Source organism: Hyperolius riggenbachi, chromosome 6 (genome assembly GCF_040937935.1).
Source record: "Hyperolius riggenbachi isolate aHypRig1 chromosome 6, aHypRig1.pri, whole genome shotgun sequence".
Classification (NCBI taxonomy): domain Eukaryota; kingdom Metazoa; phylum Chordata; class Amphibia; order Anura; family Hyperoliidae; genus Hyperolius; species Hyperolius riggenbachi.
In genome coordinates this window covers 304,199,473-304,222,947 of record NC_090651.1, presented here as the reverse complement: position 1 = coordinate 304,222,947, position 23,475 = coordinate 304,199,473, and the positions used below count along the sequence as shown (strand labels likewise).

The 23,475-nt window shown below is 42.1% G+C and overlaps 1 protein-coding gene across 2 annotated transcripts in view; it reads right to left on the bottom strand.

The window, feature by feature from the left end:
- EPS8L1 (EPS8 signaling adaptor L1) overlaps positions 1 to 23,475 on the bottom strand; it is a 152,356-nt gene that overhangs the window by 21,790 nt on the left and 107,091 nt on the right. For both annotated transcript variants that reach the window (XM_068241242.1, XM_068241243.1), the window contains 6 exons: positions 17,859 to 18,008; positions 17,688 to 17,770; positions 12,659 to 12,887; positions 8,924 to 9,044; positions 6,586 to 6,635; positions 1,188 to 1,314 (listed from right to left, as the gene is read on the bottom strand). In XM_068241242.1, coding sequence (XP_068097343.1) covers positions 1,188 to 1,314; positions 6,586 to 6,635; positions 8,924 to 9,044; positions 12,659 to 12,887; positions 17,688 to 17,770; positions 17,859 to 18,008 — 760 coding nt within the window. The remainder of the gene's footprint in view (positions 1 to 1,187; positions 1,315 to 6,585; positions 6,636 to 8,923; positions 9,045 to 12,658; positions 12,888 to 17,687; positions 17,771 to 17,858; positions 18,009 to 23,475) is intronic.

The following is a 23,475-nucleotide window of genomic DNA, read 5'->3' as shown; positions in this document are numbered from 1 at the left end:
CACCATTCAGCTCATGTGCTAAAACGCCGCTATCTCGCGGCTAAACGGGGGTCCCTTACCCCCCAAACCCCCCCCTGCAAGATCTACGACCAACTTGGTCATAGATTTTGCTGCTCTTGAGGCAGGGCTAACGGCTGCAGCCCTGCCTCTCAGCACCGTCTATCAGCCGCGCATCGCTGCCTCTCCCCCGCCCCTCTCAGCGAAGGAAGACTGAGAGGGGCGGGAGAAAGGCGGAGATACGCGCTGACAGACGCGCGTGAGGCAGGGCTGCGGCCATTAGCCCTGCCTCAATGCGGAAGAGATCCTCACAAAGAACGGAGGGGATTTGGGAGGTAAGGGACCCCCGTTTAGCCGCGGGATAGCGGCGTTTTAGCAGGGGCACACGTGCAAACTGGATCTGAACTCGTGCACAGCACACAATTTATTTCACATGTATTGCTAAAGAAATTCACTTCTCTGTGCTCTTTGTTTGTTTAGGCAGATTAATGTATCTAATTAGTTCTTATTCTTATAAGCAACTTGGAATAGACTGCAGAAGAGTAAACACTGAGGCTTAACCTTTTCAGTGCCTTTTGTAAAAGTGAAACCAAGTAAAACTTCATTTTTTTTTTTTAACATAAAAGTTATCATGCTATGGCTAATCTTTTAGAGCAGAGAGGAAGTTTTGAGTATTTCCACTTTAAAGTGTACCTGTACTCAGGGACTCAGTTGCAAACAAAAGTTATGTCTAAAAGGTCCTCTTGTAATCCTAATTCTATTTAAAAGATTTGATTGAAATTTCATAAAAAAAGTAACAAAAAATCATTACTAATTCTACACATGACGTTTGTCTGCACAGCTTTGTTTATACTCTGCTTGTTTATAGACAGGGCTGGATTTCTGGAAAGGCCAAAAAGGCCCGGGCCTTGCGGGGCTGCAGCCCAAGGGGGTCACGTGAACATGAAAGAGGGGTCGCTATATGTGAAAGAGTGGGCTGAAAATGGAGAGCAACATGAAAAAAGGGAAACTGATGCTCAAGGGGGCAGTTCATGAAAGAGAGGGGCTGCTGTACCTCGCTGATACATATGGAAGAGGGGGCTGCACATGGAATGGGAGGGGCACTGCTGCACATGAAAGTGGAGCCACAACACACTTGACCTAGGGGCACAAAAAGTATAAATCCGGCCTTGTTTATAGACCAAAATTACCTCCAGCTTCAGGCTTCTTGCTCCTTCTTGACTTCTTTCTTTGGTTGAGAACTTTAAATGCTTCGGCTGATTTCTGGAGTTTCCCCATAAAGAGCTCAATGTCATCAAAGCAGTGATTGAGGAGATCCTATAGAATATAAACATACAGGGCAGCATTAAATAGGTGCATGGTATACAATCTAACAAATACAAACTGTTTAATGGAGGTCATAATAAGAAACATTCAATTCAGACTGAGAGTTAGTTTAAAATTACCGTAAAAGAGCACCTGTACTTGATAATTTTTGTTCTATAAACCCAAAATGTCATGAATCTTATTAGGTCAATGTATCTCACATATACAGTTTCATATTTACTATATTGAAGTGAATAGGAGTACACTGCTGGGATTTTCTATCTCACTTAAATGTATGTGTGATAAATTCAGCTGAACCAATGATATAGGCTTAAATGCGCTTCATATCATAACACTGTACTAAATTTGTTCAATTCAATATATACAGTATATCCTCCTGTATGTTGGCTGTTATAAATGAAAAATAAAAACTTTGTTTTAAAAAAAAAATTCAGCTGAACTGTGGTTTCCCATGATGCATCAACTCCGAATATGCAAATTATCTCTTTATGTCCTTGAAAGCAAGGCTGCACATCCAGAACTGCTGGTGTACAGTAAGCCTGTAGCTAATTCATTTTACAGAGCCACACCAATCATACACCAAACATAATAGAGGGATTTTTGGTATCTATAAAGCGGGCGTGTCACCATAAAAATCAAATTTCAACAGCAACTGGTCTGAGTGTATTAAGTGATAAAGATGCTAATCCTGCATTCAAAACTTTCAAAACTTTTTCTGCTGTTATGATTTGGAGTTATCAAATACTTAAGGAGCACTGGCCCTTTAGTAGTCAGTGCCAAACAGTTGCATTCTGGGGGTTGTTTTTATCTACAGTATATTCCTCCTCTTCCATTTATTTCCCTGCCTAGCTGCTTATCTGAAACACGATCCCCTGCTCACTTGTGTTTACAAGCAAGGCTGAGGTGACTCAGCGATAGGACAAGAAAAAAAAAAGGAAAAAGCAGAAATGACATCAGGATTAAGCCTAAACTGTGGGCAAAAGACATGGTTCCCACCAGGAACAGAATTCTCTTCATTTACTATATAACATTCACTAAAATCAAAACGTGGACAGTACAATACATGTGTTATGTAAGCAGATCAAGTATTTATCTACTTATATGTGTTTTTTTCCCTGGCATAGTATGGCTGATCCTACTGCTTTAAAGTGCACCTGAGATTAAAGTCGCCTCAGGTTTTATACTCACCTGGGACTTCCTCCAGCCCTCTTGAGGACGCTTGGTCCTTTGCTGTCTCCCTCGGCTGCTCCTGTCCCCCGCTGGATGGCCCAGTACTCTGTCAGAGTTGCGTTTCGTCACACATGCGTAGCGCAGCCGCGGCGTGCCCCCCTCGTGCTCCCAGTGACCGGTAGCGATCTGCAGCTGTGCAGTAGCTACTATTGTGTCACTAATTGCCCCATCTAGCAAGTGATTAATCAATTCCCATTCAAAAATACATCAAATAGTAGTAACCTACACCATCATCTTCTCCTCCTCTCATTCTTGATAAGATTTAATTAGAAAACTGATTGAGAATCATTCAAACCGCTCCCTGCAGTACAATGCTAACGCTTACAAATTTAGTCTAGAAGTCTCCCCAATACCACAGACACGTTGTTAGTGATCAGGAACCCTGGAAAACCATGCCTAATGGCTTTAATCACATGCTGCCATAGGCACTAGAAACTCGCTCCTTGTTCTCTCCACTCCGCAGAGCGAGAGCCTAACAGTGTGTTTGTACAGAAAAAGGCCTTCAGAAACAACCTTGCTTAACTCCAGTGAGATTTGATTGTTTTCTGTGGATTAGTGTGATCTGCTCTGCCTTACTGAACCAATATAAACAAAGAATTCCAGTTGCTATACAGACAGGAACTGTACGCCCATCACGTTATACAAACACTGGCTGAACCTTGTACTCTTCATAAAAGCTTTTGCAGCCTTAGCAGAAAGCTGATGACCAACCGGCACAACGAGGGCAGAATAAATTGCCAAGCCTGAGATGTGTGACTGGAAATCTAGCTGTGGACGGTCCAGTCCAGATAAAATCTGGCTGATTTTATGCACTTGACATGTGCTTGGAGCGATCATCAAGGACGTAATGTGCAACACTGCCAACAAGGCTCTGTCCTGATAATCAGCATTATTTTCCCACAGAACAAGAACATGAAGATCTGGAAATGTCTGAAATATAATCTGATGAAATCTGGAAACTCTTCTGTGCTGTTCCATGTCAGCATGAAGTAATGCGGAGTCTTGTCAGATCCCTCAAATTAGGTGAATTTACAAACTGAACTCGATTCTTGCCACATCTCCTTTTGTGTTGGCCGAATATACCAGAACACGTGCTGAAGCATGTGATCATTTTTGTCAGGTGCTAGCAAAGCAAGATTGTGATTTGCTGGTTGTGATCATAAGCTAAAAGTCTAAATAATTAATCAGGGATATACCAAAGACACGGAAGATCAAAAATTAAAAAAATTACTTTTTCTTTTTTATTTGCAGAAAGGTGCAGAAATATGTACACGAATTCAAATCGAAGTTGTTGCCTTTTTTTCAATCAATTATATGCACTTGTTTACGTGATTAAAGAATTCGTGTACATATTTCTGCACCTTTTTGCAAATAAAAAAGAAAAAGTAATTTTTCAATTTTTGATCTTCCGTGTCTTTGGTATATCCCTGATTAATTATTTAGACTTTAAGCTTGGTGTTTGTGGTGCACCTGCAGGGATTTTTTGTATATTTTGCTACTCCCAGATACACTAACTAGTGATCATAAGCTAAAGCAGGAGGTAATCACAACAAATCAGAACAAACAAATTTGTCACGTGATCAAACTGATCACATGCTTACCCATGAGTCCTGGCCCATACAAACAACACTAAACGCTCTAAATCTTTGATATAGCATAGAGGAGGTATGATCATATCCAGCGTGGACGTTTCTACCTCTAGTGTCTGACGCGACTTCCTGTATAAACAGGAAGTCGCGTCAGAGGCTAGAGAGAGGAACATCCACGCTGGAGCGCACGGAAGGTATGTATCTGCCGCTGCCCGTCGCCTGCATACACAAACTATTCAGCGCTGGAGGCAGAGGCGGGACAAGGTCCTCCAGCACCCAAGGCTGAGACACCAAAGTGCGCCCCTCCATCCCTCCCACCCCAGCCGTCACTCACTGATTGCTATTAGACTAAGAGGTGCCACAGGGCCCACAACCTCTCCAACACCTTAATATTTAGTTATCTGGCATGCAGTCACTGCTATGTATCCCCTTTTCTTATTTATTTCTGCTTCAAACACAATTAGGAATGACAGCTGAATGAATTGTGCGCCCCCTCCTACACTGCTCCCTCTCCAGCCTATGCCTCGCCCGGCCCTGGCTGGAGGGGAGCGCAGAGGGGAGAGCCCAAGGTGAGGGGGGAGGGACCGTCACCCCTCCCAAGTGCAGCATGGATTTCCCCTCATGCTGCGACCCCAAGGCGGCCCCCAAAACGGCCCCAAGTGGGCCCCGGGCCACCCCGCGGGGGCAGGGGCTGCAGGCCCTATTGTTACGCCAGTGTATGCAGCAGTATCCACAGTGTCATGTGTAAATGCTTGCTAGAGGGGCACTTTAACTTTGGAATAAACTAGAGAAGGTTTAAAAACCCTGTAAGAATTTGGCTGTGTCTCTGTTGGGAAAGGATTTCACTTCCTTCCTGACCTGCCTCTGCCCTGAGCTGAACGTCACCCAGGGGCGTAGCTACAAATCGTGGGACCCCACATTAAAACTCAGCCCAACCCCTATGATTGCAGCCTTTACCTTGCCTTCCCTTGGTGACCCTCACAACCTGGGCACTCATCTTGCAAGGGCCATAAAACAAGTGTGGCCATCAAATACACCTGATCTGATGGATGGACCCCGTTATTGGAGTTAGGGAGGGACAATAGTTGGGGGCCTCTCACAGCTCTGCCCCCCTGCAGTTGTGGGGCTGTTTCCCTGTAGTTATGCCCCAGCTTTCCCCTCTGTGAGGTAGAGTTCACACCTATTAGATTTCACATGGTTTGCGGTTTTCCAAAATCGCAATTGCTGCAAATTTAATTTATTTCAATGGTATAGCATTTTTTCGTGCATTGGTATCTCATTTTTCTGCATTCAAAATCGTGCACAATTTTAAAGTTAGTTAGAATCCGCAGACATAACAACAACAGATGTTTAGGTGATGCCTTTAATGACTAACTGTACAAGATTTTTCTGGAAGCTTTCAAAACTTCCAAGTTTTTTTTTCAGGCACGTTTCAGAACTGGATCAGAACCTTCAGTTCTGGTCCAGTTCTGAACCATCGGTTCTGGTCCAGTTCTGAAACATGCCTGAAGAAGAAACTTAAAGTTTCGAAAGCTTACAGAAAAATCTTGTACAGTTAGTCATTAAAGGTATCACCTAAACATCTTTTGTTGTTATGTCTTCGGATTCTCTCCATGACTTATACCGGATCACACACAACTGAAGTTAGTTAGATACACTTTCCTGTACAATTGTGCCCAATTTTGAAGTGAATTAGACTTTCATGTGAATTAACTTTATATTCATGGAAAAATCACAAATAAAACGAACACAAACAAAAATTACAAAGCCGCGCACACAAAAAACGAGAATACCTGAAAACTCACCAAATGCAGATTTGTGCGTCTGGCAAATCGCATTCAGAAATCGTAATGACAAGTGTGAATGGCCCTTCAAGTGAACCTGACGGGAAAAAAGTGGACCTAGGGGGAATTTACCTCAGAAGGCTTTCCCCATCCTCACCAGAGGGCATCCAGCGTTGGCTCCCCTAAAAATCCCCTTCTCGGCACTTGTCAGGAGCCTCGAGCTGTATCAGCTCCCCCTGGTGCTCCGGTGGACATAGCCAAGCCCGATCGGGTCTACTCTACTGTGCAGGCGCTGACAAGGGGATTTTCGGGTGAGACAGCACTGGATCCCCTCTGCGGAGGAGGATGGGGGAAGCCTCTTTAGGATCCAGAGGCTTCCCCCTCCCAAGGTAAGTATCTAAATTTTTATTACAGGTGTGTATTAAATCTCTCTCCATATGTAACTTTCAAGAGTCCATAAGAACTTGTGGCAGTATCAGAAGCTGTCTGACAGACGATCCTATGGCTTACTTCACTGATAGACTAGTCTTTGACTTCATGCCTATGGGCAATTTTTTGTTTACTTAGGTAAGAAATAGTGACATACCTCTGTAACCGTATATGTTTTATTATTCTTAGAAGTACTACAAAAAAACCTTGTTTTCATATTTAATACTCACCACTTCCCTCCCAGCCCTCAGGGCCATCAGGTCTTGTGGATCCCCATCAACTGAAAGTACAATTATAAAGGCAATTACTTTCCTGTAGTAGATGACTGATTATATAATTATATACCGTAATATGCAGAAAATACAACATATACAAAAGTGTTATTAGACATATAAAGAAATTATATTTCTTTATAGTAGTGCATCTAAACTGGCCACATTTAGCACCTGCTACTACTTTATTATTATTATTATTTTATGTATTTATAAAGAGCAAATACATTATGCAGTGCTGGACAATAAATACATGCAATGGTACAAAGGATGGCAGACGTAACAAGGTTATACAATATAGTACAAAGTTATAAAAGGCAAACGGTACAAAATACATGATCAAGCGATTTTGGGCTGGTTAGGTAGGTCCAGTAATTCAAGAACGAGGCGGTCATAGGAAAGGAGCACACGGTCATGTAGCATACACTAGGGAAGGGGAGGACTCTGCCAAAGGCTTACAATCTAAGGGGAGGGGAGATGGACACACTACGTAGGACTGTAGAATAAGTTTTCAGCAGAGAGTTATTGTATGGTAGGGGGTGGGAAGGTCTTCTTGAAGAATTTTGAGGGCTTGCTTGAATGTGTTGAAGGAGAGGGCAAGTCTGATGGGTGGTGGAAGGGAGTTCCAGAGTGTGGGGTGGCTCTTGAGAAATCCTGCAGGCGTGCATGTGAAATTAAAGGGTTGCTATGAAAATGGTTGTGCACATTCTGAATGGAGGATGGGTATGGGCACATGTTGGCTAGAAGCCTTGCAGAGTCTCAGGATTGCTTCTCAGCCACAATATTATTTGCATGGAACTTGTATGTACTTCCATATGTTTGCATTTTTCCCTGCACACTCCAGTTTCCTCTCATGTCCTGAAAACATACTGGATACTTAACTGACTTCCAACCAAATTGGCCCAAGTCTATGATAGAAAATTGGAATTGGATATTAGACTTTAAGCTCCTTTGGGGGACAATTTGCAATGTGCGTTATTTACTAATAGGGTGATCTCAGGAATTTGCAAAGTGTAATAAACTTTTAATTTATCCACTCTGCTGAATATTTATGTACTTAAAGGACCCTGTAGTGGATCCAAGTTTATAAATCCACAACTTTACAAGGTAAGAAACAGTACTGTAAACATGCCTCTTTCGCAATATAGTAGTGAATACTTGGATCCACTACAGGGTGCCGTTAAAACATGCATCAACTTTTGCACACCAAAAAGTAACAACTACCCTGGAGTTTTTATTGTTTCGGAGGTCCTCCAGCACCCACACCTGGCAGTGCTTTGTGAACAGAAGAGAGCATTGCTTCACTGTAAAATGATAAGAGCAAATCCAACAAAGTCACCATATTTAGTGATGGATAACTATATTCCATTGTTCACTACATAGCAGGCTTAAAGTGAAACTGAGATGAAAGACATCTAAGGTTCTATGCTTACCTACCTTGAGGCAGCTCAGTCCCTCTCAGCCTCCCTGGGTGGCTCCTGTCCCCGCAGTACAGCCTGGTAGCCTGGCCGAGCTGAGATTCGTCATGCGCACTCCCGTCGCCGAGAGCGTTCTGCGCCTGTGCAGAATGCTCCCAGCCACGGGAGCACAACGGGGGAGCATGGACAGCCAGGCATCGCATGCACGATGAAGCGTGGCTTGGCCAGGCTTGTGGTGGACAGGAGCCACCTGGGGAGACAGCAAGAGACTGAGCGGCCTCAAGGGGGCTTAAGGAAGCTCCAGGTGAGTATGGTACCTGAGTATGGTACCTTTGTGCAGGGTGTGCACAAAGGTGTATACTATGGCAGAGGTGCGTTGATCCGCCTGGCGGATGGCTTGGGCATCGCGGGTGGGGGATCAGGCACCTCTGTACACACACCTGATAATCAGCTGAGGCGGACATTAATCGGCCTCCTCAGCTGACTTCAGTCAAGCGTGTGTACAAGACTTTCAACTCCAACGAAACCCTTATATAGCAATGCAAGTACGAATAGCAGTTGATAAGTGAATATAAGTGAATATAAACATAATAAACATAGCAGAGATGGAAAGTGGTGGACAGGATTCCTTTTTCATGAGCCGTATGTGCATGGAACCGCACAACAGTTTGCTTCCTGTGCTCCCTGAATTCAGTTGCTGATAATAAAGATCTTTTTTGTAAATAAACACTAATGAAACACTTTTTGTAAAAAACAAAATACCATACATATTTTTTTAATCGAAACCTAAAAGTTAATAAAGCAGAAATGAAAAAAAAATTCTGATACTTTCCCTAGAAGGTTCATTTAGTAAATAGGTCATGTGTACAGTAACCTACCCACTGTCTGGTTGGCTATGAGGTGCTTCTGCTGCATCTGTGGACTCTGCTCAGCTATGAAGTTCTTCTGTGGCATCTGTGGACTCTTCTCAGTCTTAATGACTTGGCTGTATAAATCCTCCTGTTCACAAATTAACAATAAAAAAAAAGTTTGCAACGTGCACCAAAGATACACAAATTTTGTGTCACCGGAATACTAACATTATACTTTTCTTTTACACAAAACATGTTACATAACCTCAGAGTCAGCATTGGCTGATTAAATCATCCACTTACATGCAAGTTCATCACTGGTGCAGTGTATCAGCTTTACAGATGCACTTTTGGGGGACAGTGGCAATGCATGGGCCAAAAACTACCCACGTCACCCAGAGACGGTTTTAGGTAAAACGGAGCCCTTGGCAAATGGAGCCCCTTACATTTTCATACGGTAATGACAGTAAACTTGCGACCTACACAGTTCCCTGACTTGTGGAGCCCCCACAACAGCACCCTATGGGTTGCATTACTGAATAGATTTCAGTGAGTGCATAACCATATATTTACAATTGCCTAGTCTGACCCTATGGAAGCACCGGCCATAATATCACCTAAACTTACTCTAACCCTTAAAGTGGATCCGAGATAAACTTTTACTCATTGCATAATTGTGTTTCCTTTCATATTGTTTATAGGGCATTCCTCAAGCCAAATACTTTTTTTGTTTTGTTTTAATACTCTACTTCCATATAAAGGAAACAAGCCTCGCCCACAGCTCCTTTTGTGCCTTGGCACTGTAGCAAGGGCTTATGGGAGCTCAGTCTGGACAGGAGGAGGAGGAGGTGTTACTAGCTATTGATTTCAGAGGCAGAGGGGAGGAGGAGAGGGGACTGGATTTACACATAGGCAAGATGATAGCATCTCCATCCCTCAGCCTGTGACAATGTGACAAACAGAACATGGCTGCCCTCATTGTATCACAGGAATAAAAAATCATACACTTTTGAAGCTGTTTGCAGCTAGATATGCTATGTAAACTATCTAAGCTTTAGATAAAATATATAGACAAGTTACTTGTTAGGCCTCTTGCACACTGCAAGTGATTCCGATTCAGATTCCGCTTTTTAATCAGTTTTTACATCCGATTCAGATTCCGATTTGCAGTGTGCAGGGAGCAAACTGCAAATCGGAATCTGATTTGGCTGTAAAAACTGATTAAAAAGCGGAATCTGAATCGGAATCACTTGCAGTGTGCAAGAGGCCTTGTAGTTAGTTTTTCATCTCGGATCCGCTTTAAACATAGCTAACATGATCCAATTTTCCCCCATTTCAGCTCTTCCCAGTGCCTAATGCTAACCACTTGTCTTCTTATGCCTAATTCTAACCCCAGTTCCCATTTTTTCAGATGACAATAAACCCTTACTGATTTCATCCTCTAACCACTAAATGATGCTTAATTGTGAGCATTAAACCTTTGCCTAACCCTAATTAATACATTTAGTCAAAACATTCCTGTACCCTACCTCTTACCCTTCTTTACTTCCAATCTCTCCCTACCCTAACTCTAATCTCCCCAATCTGTAACCCTGATCTACCCTACTCCTAGGCTCCCCTCTTACCTCCCACTACTGTAACCTACATCAGCCCTACCCCTAACCTCCCTCTACTGTCACACTAACCTCCCTCTACTCTACCGCCAATCCTAATCTTCTCTTACCCACACTAACCTCCTGCTACCCAAGCCCTGGTACGGCCTGTATTTATTAAACAATAGGGAACAGTGGATACGGGGCGCCCACTGGTGTATACACAGGTATAAAAAGGTTGAATTAAGTCCAACCTTAAAGAAGGTCTCACTTCAAACTTCAAAAATTAGCACTAGACAATGCATTTCGTTGCTACAAGCAGCTTCCTCAGATCAGCAGCAGTGTGATAATAGAACATGTATCAGTCTCGGCCACCTTTGTATGTTTGTTTTCACTGTGGGTGTGTGCACATGACCGCAAACACACCGCTGACTGTTCTGCTCATCTTCAGCATAGCAAATGTGGACCAGAATCTACCTGGATTTAGGAAATGGATCATACCAAAGAAATGTGTATGCTAACATTATTCTCTAACAGCTTAACACAACGAGATTACATGATGGTGATTGTCATTGTGAGCAGAAAAATGCCAAAATGAACTCAGAATGTATCATTTTACCAAACATTAAGAAGCAATAATGTAAAACAGGCAAGGAACAACCTTAGTAAGGGCAGCTTTCCACCGAAAATCACAACCAGCATCACAAATGCACTGTGATTGCGTTTATCTGTATTGATACAGCGTTTTTTGCCAGGTTCTTCAAAATGAATCGCAAAAGTTGAAAAAATGCAGCAAGCAGCGCTTTTTGCAAATGGCTTAAAATCGAAGCACGTGGGTGGAAAACCAATACCGTGATTACCATATTATCAACAAATCGCAGCGATCCGAAAACGCGATCGGAAACGAGGATGGTGAGAAAGGGCTTAAAAGGAAATCTGTAGTGTAGGGGGGCTGCCATGTTTATTTCCTTCCTGCTTTGCGCTCATGCTGAGGTTTCGCAGTAAACAAAAGGCAAAAAGAAAGGAGGGGCACTCCCTATATATATATATCAACAGTTCCACTGTATGTACAGTGGGTTTGACTCGCTAGTAAATGAGTAACTCACTAGCAGCAACAAGCAACCAGTGAAGTCCTATTTGTGGATTATTTACAATGACCGCGTAGAGCTGTGAGCAGGACACTGACACTGGGACTGTGATGTATGTTTTATAAAAAAAAATTGTATACTTACCTGCAATGTCCTTTTTGTCTTTGCACTGTCCCCTTGTCTTCTCAGCCCACTCCCTCCTCCCATAGGACTGCACTGCTGGCTCAACCCATCCCACAACACGACCATGCTTCTGGCCTGGCACTTATCCCTGCCCTGGGCAGAGGGCAGGGTAACTGAGTCCTGCAGTGGCAGTCCTATGGTGTCTCTGCATGCTGGAGATAGTGGGCATGTACCAAGGGCATGTACCGTGGGTGGAACAGCTGTACTCAGCTATATTTAGCAAGAGGGGCACTAGGTTCACTTCTGCATAATTGTCTTGGGTTAGTAATTTAGGAAGTGAACTGGGCAAAGGATTAGAATGATGACCATGTAAATAGCACATTTTTAAAATCAATTATTATTTAACTTATAGCAACTAACACGACCTACGGGGCAGGAAAACAGACTCAAATTCATCAGAAAAACCATAACTTATAGCATATATCACGCTCTTCTCCTGGCAGACTCATAGCACTTCAGGACTGCAGCCACTAAAGGCGAGCTTCATGGGGGACCATGATCATTAGGCAGTCTTGCCCAAAGATTCTTACTGTTTTACATACTGGCTTGAGCCGGGATTCAATCCCTCGTCTAAGGCTCAAATCCCACATCAGAGGCAACAACCATGCACTATCCAGCATAGCATATATCACTAACTTTTTCCAAACTCTACAAAGCTGTTAAACTTTTTTAACCCTCAAAGTATCTCAGCGGTGAAATCACACATTTTAAAGTAAACAAAGCTGTTAACCCACATATTTGTCTCTTTAAAAACCCTCAACCTTGAAATTCCACATTTCAGCTGTTGATGAACTACAAGTTCCAGCCAGCCCTGCCTCCTCGTGCAGCTGGAGACATTAGAACAGCTGCAGCGTTTGACTAGTGACTGATACACTCATCCTATACGCTGATCTACATACCTTTGTGGAGCTCTTTGATTGCTGCTGCATTTGCATTTGAGGCACGGGGTTGATGAGGACTTGGGGATTCAGAGGAGGGAATGAGCTTCTCACAGGCTTGCGGGTGGATTCCCTCTCCAGGATCTCTGCTGGTGTCACATAGTGGATGTGCGGCTGCCTCCACTGCCTCTGTGGCTCAATAAAGCTGGGTCCCCTGGAGCTCTGCTGGCTTATCTGCTCCTGGCTATTCCTAACACAGGACAGCAAACAGCAAAGTTAGATAACGCCAGGTCACATGACACACATTAACTAGGTATGTAAAGCACAGCAAAGTTTATTGGCCGGTTCAGGGATGGGGCTGTAAAGCAATGGTTCACACCTAAGCCCTGCAAAGTTCTGCACACACAGCAACGGAGACAAACTGGTTTGAAAACTATCTGAATTATGCAGCTTTTACACTTGTTCCCAGGTTTGCAGGAGGCTTCATGATACCAGCTAACAGGTTTCCTTCTGAGACACATCACTGTGATTTAAATATCAATACTTCTGTTTGAAACAAGACTCTTGTAAACACTACAGCATACAGTCCCCAGCATCCCTGCATTCATTAACCCATTCCCAGCCAACAGATATGGGTCTGTGAAGACCAGTCTGAACAATTTGTAGCAATATTATTATAAAAGAGTAACTTAAATCAAGAATTGAACTCCATCCTAATCAATAACGGATACCCCCTTTCCCACGAGAAATCTTTACTTTTCCTCTAATAGATCATCGGTGACGTCTCTATGGCTGATATTGTGGTGCAACCCCTCCTATAGAATGATGTCATGACCATGGTCCTGACAGTTTGTTTGCTGTCTATGAACCTTGTTGCATTGTGGGAAATAACTGCTTTTCCAACTGCCTCTGTACATAGAACTCTCAGAAACAAACATTCCGTACAGATCACCTGGCAGAACTAAAGATGTCCCCACCAGTGTTAAATTTCAGAATGTAAATCAGGTAGAGGAAAGATTTGACAATGGGCAAACATTGCTAAATAAGCTATAAATGAATATTGCAAACAATAAGCAATTGTATTCATTATGTCATTTTCAAAGTTCCTCTTTAAATCTAAAGGTCCGGGGAAGTTTTTAAAAAAAAAAATATGCACTTAGCTAAATATTAGTAGTGAATATGAGGCATTTGGTTTCCAAAGAGAGACTGTCCTTGTGAACAAGTGACAGTTGGGAGCTATGCCAGTTGCCTGGCATCCTGCTGGTCTTTCATGCATTATTAGTGTCTGAATCACACACCTGAAACAAGAATGTGGCTAATCCTGTCAAACTACAGCCACACATCTGATCTGCTGCATGGTTGTTCAGGGTCTATGGCTAATTGTATCAGAGGAGGATCAGCAGGACAGGCAGGCATCTGGTATGGTTTAACAGGAAATTAATATGGCAGCCTCCATATACCGGTACCTCTCGCTATGGGTGTCATTAAACTGAAAATCTATTGGCTAAAAACAAAGCCACCAATAATAAAATCAAGAAGATTTGAATCAGGATGATACAATTTATTGGCTAACTTAAGGTGGCCACACACGATACAATAAAATGATCCGATTTTACAGCAATTCGATGAAAACGATCATAACTCTCGAAAAAAATCGAAAGCTTTTTTTTTCATTCGACTGAAAAATCAGATCGGAATTCCCGTTTTTTTTCGATTTAAATCGATCCGGAATGCCAGATATTTCTGTTCAATTTCTCTAAAGATTGTATGGTGTGTGTTGGATTGTAAGTTTATTAATATACACACCTTAGCAATTTTCTCAGAGTTTCCAATCATTTTTATCAAAATTGGGGAAAAATTGAACATAGGTGTGTGGTACATTGGTCATATTTTTTAATTTGTTACAATCAGTCAGAAAAATTGATTGCAATTCTTAAATTGAACAGATATTTAAAAAATTGTATGGTGTGTGGCCACCTTTATAAGAATGAGAGTAAAGGTGGCCACGCACGATACAATAAAATGACCCGATTTTACAGCAATTCGTTAAAAACGATCGGATCTCCCGAACGAATCGAAAGCTTTTTTTTCATTCGACTGAAAAATCCGATCGCATTCCTGTTTTCTTTCATTTTTATCGATCCGGAATGCCAGATACTTTTCTTCAATCTCTCTAAAGATTGTATGGTGTGTGTTAGATTGTCAATTTATTAATATACACACCCTAGCAATTTTGTCAGTTGCCAATCATTTGTATCATAATTGAGGAAAAATTGAACATAGGTGTGTGGTACGTTGGTCATATTTGATTGCAATTCTTAAATTGAACAGATATTTAAAAAAATGTATGGTGTGTGGCCACCTTAAGCTTTCAGCTGTGCAGCCTATGTCAGACTCCCATCCTGTTTTCGGAGAAAGGCTGCCCAGCCGAAAGCTAATTCCCATTCTTTTAAGTTGGCCATTAAATGGTATCATCCTGATTCAAAACTTCTTGCTTTTATTGATGGCTAACACGGTACAACACTCTACTGCTACTACAATAATATACAGTAATGTGACTTGATTTCAATTCACAGTGAAAAGCAGTCATATAACAATAGTCCCTCTACATCCACCTCCTTCTTGTACTACTAGCTGTATGTGTGTTCAGTTTAGATCAGAAGCTTTTATAGCTGGCAAGGTTATATTGTCACTTTGTATGGGCGGTGTTATGTGGCTATATAGTGTAGCTGAACTGGTTTACAGCTGTATTGCGCAGTGGGACAGGAAACATCAGTATCATTCTATCACCTAGAACCCTGGTACGTCATTTTATATGCTTAAAGAGTCTTTATAAAACAACACAGATAAGCCAAGCTGTTTATTTCACCTATTCTGGGCTGTTTCTGCTGGGCAGTTTACAAAGGGGCATAAAACATTTCATACCTTCCAGTCTGTAACTTTTAAGACTCCATTAAAGTGAGTCTGATGGCAAATTAAAAAAACATCAAAAGATACTTACCTAAAGAGAGGGAAAGCTCTGAGTCCTACAGAGCCTTCCCGTTCCTCTCCTGGTCCCCTTGTTCTAGCGCTGGCTCCCGTTATCTACCCTTGCTCTCCTCTACTGCGGGAGGATTCAGAAGTTTTCAGGAGCGCTGCTCCATACTGCACATGCACGGTCACACTCTTTCGGGCATGTGCAGTACGGGGACGCCCGTCTTCAGGAGCACTTGTGCTCCTGAAGACTTTCGAAGCCCCCCCATGGTGGGAGGTTTGAACAGGGGAGCCAGCGCTGGAACGAGAGGACCGTGAGAGGAACAGGAAGGCTCTACAGGACCAAAAGCCTTCCCTCAGGTAAGTATCTTTTTTTTTTAATTTGTCTTCAGAATCCCTTTAAGGTGTTTCACGTCTCTCAGTAAAATCTATTCTAACTAAAGAGTGATTCCCACTAATCCTGTCACCATTATCACATCAAAGCAGGTAATTTGGTTGCGTACTCACTGCTGCGCTGCACTTGACCTGGGCGCCGCCATAGATGTAATATTATTACATCACTGTGGGATTTACAGTGTAAATCGGGGGTCAGGTGCTGCGACTCGGAGGGGGAATAGTATTTAATGCCACACAGAATTTCAGCAGCAGCAGGGTGATGGCTCACCCTGCGCTCAACTGACCGGGCAGCCAAACAATACCTACTAGTATCACGTGACTAGCGATGGTGAGTGTTGGCCAATGGGAGGAGCTTAGTGAGGCAGGAAAAGGCGGTCACAATTGATGACTCAGTCCAGTGTCTCACTCCATGTACATTACAGAAAAGATAACTTCAGAGCAAGGAAAAATAACATGAAATGAATTTATATAATGTTTTTACAGGTTTGCTTTAAATCCCACAATTTTCTACTGGTTTATTTTAAAGTAGAACTAAATTTAAAGTAAGCTTTATTGGAGAGTTCATAACCACGCCAAAAGCAGCAATTAAACTAGAGTAATATCAGATTATGTAAACCTGGTATTCTTTTGTTTTAAATGTGAGCTCCAAATATTCCTGTTTTGAAACCTCCAGCATCCAGCTACACATATCTATGCCCCTGGAAACTTCATTTGCGGACCAAGGGCGTAAATCTGCATTTGTTTTTTGTTTTTTTAACTTGTCACTCTATCATGTGCGCACACCCGTTCACCATCCTGCTGGTCCGTGATTGATGAAATTTTTTTTTATATGTATGTCATAAGGGTATATTACTGTTATTTTTTGCAAATAAGGGTTTGTAATTATTGATATAGTATAAATAAACACAAAATGGAAAAAATACACCTTTATTTATAAATAAAATATAGTCACCATACATTCTACTAGGGACACCATTTAAATGTTGTAATAACCAGGACTAATGTGCAAATAAAATGTGTGGGTTTTCCTACAGTAGCATTTTTTATTTTTAAACCGTAATGGCTAAAAATTGAGCAATAATGACTTTTAAAACATCTGTTCTTCTCTTTAAAATGCATAGGAAATAAAACAATATTTGTTTTTAGTTTGAGAATTATGATAGATTTTTCCAATGGTTTGTAACTTTAGAAAAATCTGACCAATGTATAATTTTTTCCTTAATTATGAAAAAAAAATATATTAAAAAAAACTGAAAAAATTGCTTAAGTCTGTAAATCAAGAAATTTATCATCAAGAAATTCGGTCACATTTCTCAATTTGGATAAACATATTTGATTTTTCTATGCAACTGACTGTTGTTATTGAAAAAAATGTGAACATCAAACTTTTGTACTATTTGTGGCTACCTTTAAGGTTCTATTTTAAACTAATTTAAACTAAACCTAAGCAAAAGAGGAGCAGGAATGTGTATTGGGAGTTCATCAGTAAGGACTGTGCTGGGCTAAAATATGATGTTGATCTTTCGCTTTAGGCATTTTTCTACGTGACTGTATATCCAAAAATAGACTGCGGACACAGGAAACCTGTTATTTTTCAATAATATGTGTTTGTTTTCTCTTAGAGGACAATGAGAAAATGTCTTACTGATCAAGCATGGTAAATTTCCTTTAGTATTCTTACCGGAGTGCTTCTGGTCTCTTGGAAGTATGTCCAGTTCTAAAATCAGACAGGGCGCTGTTAATATCTTCTCGAATCAGTTCTGCCTAAGGAAGGTAAACATAAAGGATTGAGAAATGTTTTTGTTTGAAGTACCTGATTCTTCCTAGATAGTCCTCAGCTCAGAGGTCTTACCCCAACATCGTCACACTGGAAGAAGTGGACGTCGGCTTTGGGCTGGTATCTTTCCTGGCACACCAGTACCAATAAGGAGCGGGTCCTCTTCTCAGGGAGAACAGTGTCACAGCGCTGGATGGCAGAGACTGGGAACACCTCCAGGTCTTCCTGCAGGCAGAAAAAAAAAACATTGTTCTATGTGGACTTTGCACGGTTTTAGCTATGTATCCCTATAAAGTATTATTATTTCAATAGCACTGACATCTTCCGCAGTGCTTTACATTCATGTCAGTCATGACACAAACTGTTCCTCAGAGGAGCTCTCAGTCTGTCACTACCATAGTCAGTCATTGTCTTATGTTTCTATTTCGGTCTCTTTAAGGCCACATACACACATCAGACCATAGTCTTTTGAAAATCAAAGATCACAGACCAATTTTACCCCCTTCCATGTAGTATGAGAGCCATACCTTCACAGTCTTTTCTATGGGGCTGAACTCCCCATCAGAAAAAAATCTTTGCAAGATGCTGAACACACAGATGCTGTACAGACACAAAAGATCAGTATCTGCAAAAGATTTGTTCCTGCCAAAAATCCATTCCTGCAAATTGCATTCATAGTCTATGAGATCTGCAGATCATCATTCACACCTTGTTTAACAGACAATCTGAAAATCCATCCTGGTGGATCTGATCTGCAGATGAATGTCTGTTAAACAAGGTGTGTATGAGGATCTGCAGATATCATAGACTAATGCATTTTGCAGGAACGGAATTTTTGCAGGAACAGATCTTTTGCAGATAATCTGTTATCATTTTCAAAAGACTATGGTCTGATGTGTGTATGAGCCTTGAGTCGCCTATAACTTCCTTGTGGTTTTGGGCCACACCAAGCTGCTTGGTGACTGTGTTGTACTGGTCCAAGTCCTATCCCATAGAGCCATATCAATCCCTGCCATGCACCGAAGAGGACCAAAAGTCCAAAACAGGCTGTCTGCATGTGGGGTGGGTATGGCTCTGTAAAATTTAAAGCTATAGGCTTGCTAGACACCAGTGGTTCTGGATGTGAGCTTGGCTTCTGGGGCATAAAGAGATAATTTGCATATTCACTAGTGGTGCATTGTGGGTAACCTCAGATGTTCACTTTAGAGCTAAATTATCGGAAATTCCTTGTTTTAAGAAGGCAAACCACACTTATGTTCCTATTGTAATCCAACTTCCCTTTTTTTGGGGGGGGGGGGGGGGGGGGGCTGTTAACTCACCTGTATGTTTTTGGGATGTTGGAAAAAAACCGGAGTGCCTGGAGGAAACCCACCCGAACATAGAGAGAACATACAAACTCTGGGCATATAGTGCCCTGGCCATGATTTGAATTATGAACTAAGCACTGCAAGGCGAGAGTGCTATCCATTACCCCACAGTGCTAAAATGTTCTACAAAAGTGGACAATTTCTAGCTTAGAATATTAGTTGATACTGGACCTGGTAAGAGTAGTAAGAGGCTCTTAACATGCAGATGTGTCATGACTGGGCAAGCAAGAATCTGCTCTGGGCATTAAAGGAACGCTATCGATTAACATTTATTTTCAATTGAGATAGGAATTGTTTGGGAAGTGCTGTTAAGTATGGGTGTACAGTATACCTTTGACTGCTAATCTGTTTGTTAACTGTTATCAAATTCCTTCACACTTCCCTGACACTGATTCTGACCTGATTCTGAGGGGCCAGTGAACCTTGAGAGGAGAGGGGATTCCCTCACACTCCATCTGTTAACCCTGAATGTGAGAAAAAGCTCTTAGCTGCTGCCTGTCTCTGAGACCTCTCTGCAGAAAGCAGAGGAAATGTATCTTATGTGAAACATAAACATTTTGTAATAGTGTGTGAAACCGGATACCAGAGCCAGTGTATATACAGTAACTCTGCTTCAATATTACATGGTTCTTAGCATGTCAGACTGCAGAGATTCACCTATGCAAATGAGACATTCCAAACGTAGCCAAAATCTACACACAATGAATTACAGCTTTTGCCTTTGATATTTAACATGAAAAGTAGGAAACTGTTTACACTACTGCTACTTAGACATTATTTGTACATTGTCATTTTAGAACACTTGGTTGGATCGTGTTCCTTTTAGAAGGCCTGTCTTGCTATGCACAGCTTAAAGGAGGCAAGGATAAGTATTTCTTTGGTGCATATGCATTTTCACAATGACTATAACTGGGGTTTGATAGTCATGTAAATATATTTTATTATAAAGCCCTAGTTCACACACTTAGATTTTTCATTGTTACTAAATGTAAATAAGAGTCTATGCCATAACATACACAAGCCCTTCAAAAAAATCACTGTGGAAAAAACTCAGCCATGAGAGAGTACACAGTACAATGCATCTACAGTGCTGGCCACAGATAGTTAATCTCTTACCAGAGGAGAAGGATGGGTGTAGTTAGGTGGTCTGGTGCTAGTGGACCCTCCCAGCTCTACCCTGACTACCTACTAAGGAAAATGATGGAATATGGGAAGGAGTATGGACAATGAATAGAGATGTTATTCTCCAGTAAAATTGCAATGTTGTCTCAGAAGGACCCAGCAAGCCAAGTACCTTCAAGATATTTACTATATTACAGATGTGCAATGTGAAAAACTTTGTGCATTGCTAAATAATGCAAATTTCCTATCATATGCATAATGGGAGCGGAACATGGGATTTACGAAGCCAATGCTGTACATTACAACCTTTCAGGATCTGTATGTCCCTCTTATCTACCTCATCATAAACTGCTAGTTCTCTGTGATCCAGGAAATTATTGCACCCGACATCGACAGAAGTTTGGGTGCCACCATAGACGCCCATTGAAATTCTAGGTTTAAGGGGAAATTTGGGCAACCGTGGTGCTTGCAAATTACTGTATTTTCCCTGATTTTTTGGCGGATTGGCATGTAGAGGTGTTGTGCGATGGTTAAGGTTAGCCATGGAGGTGGGGAGAGGTTAAGGTTAGTCGTGTGGTAGGTAGTTAAGGTTTGGCATTGGTATCGGGAGGGTTCAGTGTGAGAATAAGGTTAACTATACCTAGTGAAGCCGTAAAAACTAGTTTTGGCTTCATCGGACGCCCCCTTTTCCTCCGCGCCCTTTATGCATAGATGCAGTTCTCTGTAACCTGCCTGGTAACTTTGTTTTAATACAAGGTGCACAGAAAAGCAGTCTTTGAACTTGATTTGTTCTGTTATAAAGAGATCCCCAGGCCTCATCCCACCCTCACTCTCGCCCTTGAATAATCACGCTGGTGAATTAACTTTGAAGATGACATCATATTCCCCCTCAGGCAGTACAGTGTGATTCAAAGCAGGGGCAGAAACATCTTCTCATAGGTGTACGGGTGTGTGAGAATACAGGGCTGCTTTGCATGAACATTACTGCATTGTTACCAGAAATATAAACTTTGTACTTCGCATTAGTTTATAAGACTCCTGTTTCATAGACCATATGACAAGAATGGGAGTCCCATAAGTCTCTCGGATTACAGGGAGAAGTTGAGGATGTTTACTAGAAGTTCCGTATCAGCTCAACAATGCATGCTACAGTATTATTATTAGTTAGCATGGGTTTATGGATATCAAATACAGCCCCATAAGGGGCAAACTGTACACAAAATGGTAGGAGGCACCACAATGTAGTATGCAATGGGTAAACGTGGGTAATGAAACAGTGTTACCTCAGGTGGAAGGTTTAAAGATAATACTTTTTATTGGACACCTCAGCTTCCTCAGGTCTACAGTACAGTATCTTTTGCAGCTGCATGCACTGACTGGGAGCACCATTGGTAAGACTAAACCCCTCCCACCTTAGGTAAGACTATTTCATTACCCGCATTTACCCATTGCATATTACATTGGGGCACCTCCTCCCATTTTGTGTAAAATACTGACAGCCACTTTCAAAGACAAATCGATGCCAATGAGACAAAATCAACAACGATTGGCAACTTGCAAGTTGAAAGGGACATGAATAGAGATTATTGTAACAAACAGTTCATCACCACCAGTTCATCACCAGCACTGGGAGTGAATCATCTTCTGTCACTGGATGACTTAAAGCAGGGGTCCCCAACCTTTTACGACCCGGGGACCACTTTCTGACCAAATTTTTTTTCCGGGGACTGCCTTGGGGGTTGGGGGGGTTGGGAGTGGGGGGGTTGGTATGAGGTGCGTGTCCTAGTGGACAGTGTCGTGTGTAGCGGGTTACGGGGAGGGGGTCTGTTGCGGTGGCATAGCCAGCATAGTTGCCCCAGTATGGCTAGTATAGTTACCCCAGTATAGCTAGTATAGTGCCCAGTATAGCTAGCATAGTGCCCCAGTATGGCTCGTATAGTTACCCCAGTATAGCTAGTATAGTGCCCAGTATAGCTAGCATAGCACCCCAGTATGGGTAGGTAGTGCCCTCCTGGCCGATCCAAACCCCCCCCCCCCCCCTTCCCAGGGCAGCGGCTTCCTGTAGCGGCGATGTGTATCACCGTTACTAAGGGGGGGGGGGGGGGTTGCAAGAGGACAGTCTTGCAACTGCAAACGTCCCACGGACCAGCAGCGGGCCGCGGACCACAGGTTGGGGACCCCTGACTTAAAGGACCACTATTGTGAAAAAATTTAAAATTTAAATTACATGTGTACACATAATTAGAAGTACACTTTTCCCAGAATAAAATGCACTATAAATTACTTTTCTCCTATGTTGCTGTCATGTACAGTAAGCAGTAAAAATCTGACAAATCTGACAAGTTTTGGACTAGTCCTTCTCCTCATGGAGGATTCTCAGTATCTCCTTTATTCTTAAAGTGGATCCGAGATAAACTATTACTTATTGCATAATTGTGTTCCTTTCATATAGTTTATAGGGCATTCCTCAAGCCAAATACTTTTTTGTTTTTGTTTTAATACTCTAATTCCCTATAAACTAAACAAGCCTCGCCCACAGCTTTTCAGAGTGCCTTGGCATTTTCACACAGTAGCAAGGGCTAACAGGGGCTCAGTCTGGGCAGGAGGAGGGGGAGGTGTTACTAGGCATTGATTTCAGAGGCAGAGGGGAAGAGAGAGGAGAAGAGGGGACTGCATTTACACAGAGCCAAGCTGATAGCATCTCCAGCCCTTAGCCTGTGACAATGTGAAAAAACAGAACATGGTTGCTTCAGTGTATCACAGGAATAAATAATCATAAACTTTTGAAACTCTTGCAGGTAGATATGCTGTGTAAACTATCTAAACTTTAGATAAGATATATAGACAAGTTACTAGTTATAGTTAGTTTTTCATCTCGGATCGGCTTTAAAGAGACTCCGCAACAAAATTTTCAGTCTTATTTCTTCTATCCTATAAGTTCCTATAACTGTTCTAATGTGGTCTGCATTACTGCAGCCTTTTCTAGTTGCACTGTCTCTGTAATATCTTTTCTTTGTCAAGCTTTGTGGACCCAGGGAGGAATGAGCTGCCTCTGTTGTAATAAATACAAGTTATGCAAGCCCCCTCCATGCCCCCTCTAGGCTCAGTCCTGTGTGCTTGCTTTATTCCTCACAGACAGCGTTTCTGCTCTCAGTTTCAGCTTGTCTGTGATGCAGTTTGTGAGGCTGAGGGGGGGAGGGAGC